This window comes from Mizuhopecten yessoensis, unplaced genomic scaffold, assembly GCF_002113885.1.
Source record: "Mizuhopecten yessoensis strain PY_sf001 unplaced genomic scaffold, ASM211388v2 scaffold10845, whole genome shotgun sequence".
NCBI lineage: Eukaryota > Metazoa > Mollusca > Bivalvia > Pectinida > Pectinidae > Mizuhopecten > Mizuhopecten yessoensis.
The window spans coordinates 143,184-151,463 of record NW_018408750.1 but is presented as its reverse complement, the minus strand read 5'-3'; the positions used below and the strand labels follow the sequence as shown (position 1 = coordinate 151,463).

The 8,280-nt window shown below is 39.6% G+C and overlaps 1 protein-coding gene across 1 annotated transcript; it reads left to right on the top strand.

Moving 5' to 3' along the window:
* Positions 1 to 645: 645 nt before the first annotated feature.
* Positions 646 to 8,074, top strand: LOC110462907 (the record flags this gene model as incomplete). Its single annotated transcript, XM_021517147.1, has 5 exons — positions 646 to 857; positions 5,744 to 6,013; positions 6,236 to 6,307; positions 7,419 to 7,691; positions 7,959 to 8,074. Coding segments are annotated over 5 exons (943 nt in total), but the record flags the coding sequence as incomplete, so codon positions are not given.
* Between the last annotated feature and the right edge of the window lie 206 nt (positions 8,075 to 8,280).

Here is an 8,280-nt window from a genome sequence, read left to right as displayed (position 1 = left end):
ATCTCGTTACGCACTACTGCACATCACTTCATGGAGAATCATCTCGGGCACAATCACAACTGCATGAATGTTAAGGTGTTTGATATGTACAATAGTGTGCATACTGTTTCTACTCGAATTATCGATGTCAGGACGTGACATCACTTGGATTTGACTTACATTACGTCAAAAGACGCTTACCCTTCCGAAACACAATGTCTTATTCTCCTTGTACTTTTCAATGCGTTCCAATGTAAATCGTTCCGTTGTTCATATTTTTCCCTAGTTGATATCGACTCTGAGTTCAAATCATGGTTTAGTTGACGCTTTGTTATTCTCTTGTTGTTTGTCGTTTGCTTGAGATTTGTAAAATCTTAAACTGGCATACATTTTATATTATGGAGTTTTGACAAGAAATGTATCACGTTCTATATCATGACTCTATGAAACACCAAATGCAATGTGCCCATTGTATTGTCTAGCTAACATAAGCCAATCTAAAGCGCTTCACAGTACATGTACATAGATATACAGTACAATAAGCATATACATTAATCAATTAAATATTTGAGGAATTCGCAGAAGCTCCCTTATCGGGCGCTTACTACTAGTCCCATGCCACCCGGCTAATATCTCTCTATGTGTGTATGCCTGCGTGTTCTTCAGGGCGGCCATCTGGATGGATCCTGTGTACGACCAATCTTCGAATGGCTGCGGCTATATGTGGAGTAACTGCACTGCCATTGGGTCAGTGTCATGGGCCCAAGAACAACCTTCTCAATGCACGGATAAAAAATGTACATCTATGGATCAGAACTTCCATTGGTCTTCAGAAATATGCAACGGATACGGAACAGCCATCTGTGAACTAACAGAAGGTAAGTTTAAAAAAAGCAATATCGCTACATTATTATTATTACATAACTTTGAACTATGTTAAGGTTAATGAACTGCCATTTTTTTCAAAATCCAACTTTATATTGATAATAGCCTGCAAGCAAAGCGGTAAAATCCCTACTAGATTTTCTAACTTTATGTTTATCTGAAAGAACTTATCTGAAAACAAATATTTTCAAAGCACCATCATTCCTAGATCGTATCATAGGTTTATTGTCACTCCTAGTGTTATACGAACAACGCCAGACCTTATGTTATATAGTGGTATAAACAACAGGTTATAAAGTGGTGACAGAGTTGTACCCCGTCCGACCTTAGGTTATATAGTGATGACAGAGTTGTACCTTGTCAGACCTTAGGTTATATAGTGGTTACAGAGTGGTACCTGGTCAAACCTTGGGTTATGTAATGGTATATAAACATATGGTTACACAGTGGTGACAGAGTTGTACCTCGTCAGACCTTAGGTTATATAGTGGTATACACAACAGGTTACACAGTGGTGACACAGTTGTACCTAGTCAGACCTTAGGTTATATAATGGTATATAAACATCAAGTTAAAAAGGGGTGAGAAAGTGGTTCCTCGTCAGACCAAAGGTAAATAATATAGTGGTGACAGAGTGGTACCTGGTCAGACCTTAGGTTATAAACTGGTATACACAACAGGTTACACAGTGGTGACAGAGTGGTACCTGGTCAGACCTTAGGTTATATAGTGGTGACAGAGTGGTACCTCATCAGGCCTAAGGAAAATAGTGGTGATAGAGTTGTACTTCATCAGACCTAAGGAAAATAGTGGTGACAGAGTGGTACCTCGTCAGACCTTAGGTTATATAATGGTATATAAACATCAAGTTAAAAAGGGGTGAGAAAGTGGTTCCTCGTCAGACCTTCGGTTATATAGTGGTGACAGAGTGGTTCCTCGTGAGACCTTAAGTTATATAGTGGTATAAACAACAGGTTACACAGCGGTGACAGAGTTGTACCCAGTCCGACCTTAGGTTATATAGTGGTGACAGAGTGGTTCCTCGTCAGACCTAAGGTTATAATATAATGGTATATAATCATCACGTTACAAAATGGTAATAAAGTTGTACCTCGTTAGACCTTAGGTTATATAGTGGTATATAAATATCAGGTTACACAGTGGTGACAGAGCTGTACCTCGTCAGACCTTAGGTTATATAATGGTATATAAACATCAGGTTACACACTGTTGACAGAGTGGTACCTCGTCAGACCAAGGGTAAATAGTGTTGACAGAGTGGTACCTGGTCAGACCTTAGGTTATATAATGGTATATAAACATCAGGTTACACACTGTTGACAGAGTGGTACCTCGACAGACCAAAGGTAAATAGTGTTGACAGAGTGGTACCTGGTCAGACCTTAGGTGATATAGTGGTATACACAACAGGTTACAAATTGGTGACAGAGTGGTTCCTCGTCAGACCTTAGGTTATATAATGGTATATAAACATCAGGTTACACAGTGTTGACAGAGTGGTTCCTGGTCAGACCTTAGGTTTAATAGTGGTATATAAAAATCAGGTTATAAAGTTGTGACAGAGTTGTACCTCGTCAGACCAAAGGTAAATAGTGTTGACAGAGTGGTACCTGGTCAGACCTTAGGTTATATAATGGTATACACAACAGGTTACACAGTGGTGACAAAGTGGTACTTCGTCAGACCTTAGGTTATATAGTGGTGACAGAGTTGTACCTCGTCAGACCTTAGGTTATATAGTGGTGACAGAGTGGTACTTGGTCAGACCTTAGGTTATATAATGGTATACACAACAGGTTAAACAGTGGTGACAGAGTGGTTCCTCGTCAGACCTTAGGTTATATAGTGGTATACACAACAGGTTACACAGTGGTGACAAAGTGGTACCTCGTCAGACCTTAGGTTATATAGTGGTGACAGAGTGGTACTTGGTAAGACCTTAGGTTATATAATGGTATATACACGGCAGGTTACACAGTGGTGACAGAGTGGTTCCTTATAATGGTATACACAACAGGTTACACAGTGGTGACAAAGTGGTACCTCGTCAGCCCTTAGGTTATATAGTGGTGACAGAGTGGTACTTGGTTAGACCTTAGGTTATATAATGGTATACACAACAGGTTACACAGTGGGGACAGAGTGGTTCCTCGTCAGACCAAAGGAAAATAGTGTTGACACAGTGGTACCTGGTCAGACCTTAGGTTATATAATGGTATATACACGTCAGGTTACACAGTGGTGACAGAGTGGTACCTGGTCAGACCTTATGTTATATAATGGTATATACACATCAGGTTACACAGTGGTGACATAGTGGTACCTGGTCAGACCTTAGGTTATATAATGGTATATACACATCAGGTTACACAGTGGTGACAGAGTGGTACCTCGTCAGACCTTAGGTTATATAATGGTATATACACATCAGGTTACACAGTGGTTACAAAGTGGTACCTCGTCAGACCTTAGGATTTATAATGGTATATACACATCAGGTGACACAGTGGTGACAGAGTGGTAGACCTTAGGTTATATAATGGTATACACAACAGGTTACCCTCGTCAAAACTTAGGTTATATAATGGTATACACACATCAGGTTACACAGTGGTGACAAAGTGGTACCTCGTCAGACCAAAGGTAAATAGTGTTGACAGAGTGGTACCTCGTCAGACCTTAGGTTTTATAATGGTATATACACATCAGGTTACACAGTGGTGACAAAGTGGTACAAATGAACCTCGTCAGACTTTAGGTTATATAATGGTATATAAACATCAGGTTACACAGTGGTGACAAAGTGGTACCTCGTAAGACCTTAGGTTATATAATGGTATATACACATCAGGTTACACAGTGGTGACACAGTGGTACCTGGTCAGACCTTAGGTTTTATAATGGTATATAAACATCAGGTTACAAAGTGGTGACAAAGTGGTACCTCGTAAGACCTTAGGTTATATAATGGTATATACACATCAGGTTACACAGTGTTGACAAAGTGGTTCCTCGTCAGACCTTAGGTTATATAGTGGTATATAAACATCAGGTTACAAAGTGGTGACAGAGTGTACCTCGTCAGACCTTAGGTTATATAGTGGTGACAGAGTGGTTCCACGTCAGACCTTAGGTTTTATAATGGTATATAAACATAAGGTTACACAGTGGTGACAGAGTGGTACTTCGTCAAACCTTAGGTTATATAGTGGTGACAGAGTGGTACCTCGTCAGACCTTAGGTTATATAATGGTATATAAACATCAGGTTACAAAGTGGTAATAAAGTTGTACCTCGTCAGACCTTAGGTTATATAGCTGTGACAGAGTGGTACCTCGTCAGACCTTAGGTTATATAGTGGTGACAGAGTGGTACCTCGTCAGACCTTAGGTTATATAATGGTATATAAACATCAGGTTACAAAGTGGTAATAAAGTTGTACCTCGTCGGACCTTAGGTTATATAGTGGTGACAGAGTGGCACCTGGTCAGACCTTAGGTTATATAATGGTATAGAAACATCAGGTTACAAAGTGGTGACAAAGTGGTACCTCGTCAGACCTTAGGTTATAAAGTGGTGACAGAGTTGTACCTCGTCAGACCTTAGGTTATATAGTGGTGACAGAGTTGCACCTCGTCAGACCTTAAGTTATATAGTGGTGACAGAGTGGTATCTCGTCAGACCTTAGGTTATATAGTGGTATATAAACATCAGGTTATACAGTAGTGACAGAGTGGTACCTCGTCAGACCTTAGGTTATATAGTGGTGACAGAGTTGCACCTCGTCAGACCTTAAGTTATATAGTGGTGACAGAGTGCTATCTCGTCAGACCTTAGGTTATATAGTGGTATATAAACTTCAGGTTACACAGTGGTGATAGAGTGGTTCCTCGTCAGACCTTAGGTTATATAATAGTATATAAACATCAGGTTACAAAGTGGTGACAAAGTGGTTCCTCGTCAGACTTTAGGTTATATAGTGGTGACAGAGTGGTACCTGGTCAGACCTTAGGTTATATAGTGGTATACACATCAGGTTACACAGTGGTGACAGAGTGGTTCCTCGTCAGACCTTAGGTTATATAGTGGTGACAGAGCGGTACCTGGTCAGACCTTAGGTTATATAATCGTATACACAACAGGTTACACAGTGGTGACAGAGTGGTTCCTCGTCAGACCTTAGGTAGGTTATATAATGGCATATACACATCAGGTTACACAGTGGTGCCCTAGTGGTACCTGGTCAGACCTTAGGTTATATAATCGTATACACAACAGGTTACACAGTGGGGACAGAGGGGTACCTCGTCAGACGTTAGGTTATATAGTGGTGACAGAGCGGTACCTGGTCAGACCTTAGGTTATATAATGGTATACACAACAGGTTACACAGTGGTGACAGAGTGGTACCTCGTCAGACCTTAGGTTATATTGTGGTAAACAAACAACAAGCTACACATTGGTGACAGATTGGTACCTTGTACCTAGCATATTTCCCGTTAGACTATTGATGAAACGGTGCTCTCATTTCAAGGGTTGGTTACACTTTGGTGCCCTGACAGAATGTTTTACCACATTTGTAGCCTACCATATCGTTATTCATATGATAACATGAAATGGTACATTCTGTCGATGCCTTTTTGGACTCATCATATAGTGTACTGATTTTTGTCAAACCTATCCTGATGTGATGAATCGGCAAAAATAGTGAAATAATACAATGGTTGTAAAGATATATTTCATTCATAATGTCAAAATTGTCACACATATTAAATGTAATAGACCTCGGATTCATGACAACTAACACATTTCTATATAGTAAAGGGGCGTTAAGTATGTGGAGTTCTCTAATTCACAGGATCCTGCACATTTGAGTCTAAACCTGTTAATCTGAGGGAAACCAACTTCACGATGCTGAATGTTACCAACACGGAGGACTCTCAATGCAGTAAGCTGTGTCTCACCTCGGAGTTCAGTACCGGTGACGAGTGCTGGTTCTACAGGGTAACAGCAAAGACGTGTGTTCTGTACTTAGATGACCGTTACCCACTGTCAAGTATACATAGTTTCACCACCGCGGACAATTTGGTAGATGTGTATCTGAAGGTTTGTGCACGACTAGAAAAAGGTGAGAGTTTATTTACCGTCGGGAAGTGACGTGGTTCAATTTGTTTCGTTAATGAATGTAATATTAATATCGATTACTTATTTCAAAAGTTCGATCAGTTGATGTGTTATGTATTGACATAAATAAGTAAGACATTAAAATGTGTAATGAACGTGTAAAATAAATAATGACGATTCGATAAATAAAAGGAATTCACAATGTATGTGTCTTGTGTATGAGTAGGATCTGCAAACGATGTCATCAGATCAGTTGTTAACGAGAATGTTCCTAGTTGTGCGACGACACCTACAGCAGGTGAGGAAATTATTTAACGTAGATATATACGAACACTAATGATGTCAAATCCGCCAAAAATAGGATACATGTGTTCAATAGAAACCTTATTAGCTTGATCCTTGTGGACTTAAAGTGTTTTAATACTACTACGCACTTGGGCCGCGACAGTCACAGACCATACCCCTATCCCTGAGTAGGTTCTTTCCGCAAGATCTTTCTTAAAATTCTAGTGAATGTCCATTTTAACATAGTTCTGGAACACGACAGCAAATAATCTTGCATACAGATTATGAAGAGTTACAACACCAAACACATAGTTCTAAAGCACACCAAGTGCTCAATCGAACTATCCCTGGCCCCTCCGGCCGAGGCCTTCCCTGGCCTTCCCTCTCCAGAGGCTCACATGTTCGAACCACGAATCCCGTCTCTCCACTCTAGACTCTGAACTCCCAACTCCCTATAAAATTCTCCTCGAGTACTTTTAACAATCAATACAACTTTAACTATGTATGAGTTGATACCAGCTATTGTACATAAGTACTGTGGTTCGTGCAGCAATTTAATCAAGCTTCTAATCTAACTTCTTAGCTAACATATCTACAGGGGGTTTCCACATTAGCCCACTCCTACGATACATGCAGTGGGTAACAGCAGGTGTATTCTTTTGTTGATCCCCGACCTACAGGGATGACCCAAATAAGAATACGTGTAACTTAAAGATTTTCCTTTAAAGAACTGCGCGGCCTAAACTGTCGTCTGTAAACCAACAATGCCAATGTCTCGATATTGCTGTAGCAAGTTGTTCCTCAACTGATAGGCAACTAAGTTAATGTCTCAATCAATTAGTTTTCTTTGTTAACTTTGAAAATTGACTATTTTGATTTGAATAACATGATAAGCAACTTTCACTTGTTAAGCAGTCTCCATTTGCCCTTACGTTACTTTCATGTAATAATTACAATAAAAATCATGTTTAATAAAGGTAAAATGTTATGGTCATGCGATCAATTAATTTCGATGTTACTTAAAATGCAGTACAACGTACATTGTCATGCAAACATTACACTCTTGTTTATTTTTCCAGTCTTTTTTGTATCTTTTCAATATTTACGGAAACACTTCCTTGCAGAGGTAGACTGTGTGTTTTTGGTATCAACCCTTGCCGCTCTAGAGAGGGAGCTGAATACGACGATACTTTACAGTCTGGTGCTGACGGATATCAGCCTAGACCTATGTTTTACCCGCTGTCAGATGTCAAATATCGACGACCTGCATTGCCAGGCCGTTTTGCATTTCATGTCTGACACCGGCTGTACACTGTTCTACGGAATGACCAGATTACACCTACCAACGACTGTCGTGCTTTTCCACAGTATAAACGTGTACTTCAGATCATGTCGGAGTACGAATCTTCTCTACTTTTTTTCAAACTTGTTTTGATTAAGCAGGAATGGAATAAATGTGAAATGTGTTTTATATTTGATCACATGGTATAATAATCATAAATAATGCAATTCTTAAAATCAACTTTTGTTCTTGCTCACGTGCGATCATTTTCACTCGGCTAAAGTTTCATATCAATGATATCTTCATTTAACAATACATCAGTACAATTTTTATTAACACATAATAACGACAAAGCATCCATTGATTCCTAATTGATTTTCAGGTGATCCATCAACAATGACAACAACAACAACCACAACACCTAGACCCCGAACAACAACAACAACAACAACAACAACCAGACCCCGAACAACAACAATNATTTTTATTAACACATAATAACGACAAAGCATCCATTGATTCCTAATTGATTTTCAGGTGATCCATCAACAATGACAACAACAACAACCACAACACCTAGACCCCGAACAACAACAACAACAACAACAACAACCAGACCCCGAACAACAACAATAACCACAACACCTAGACCCCGAACAACAACAACAACAACAACAACACCCAGACCCCGAACAACAACAACA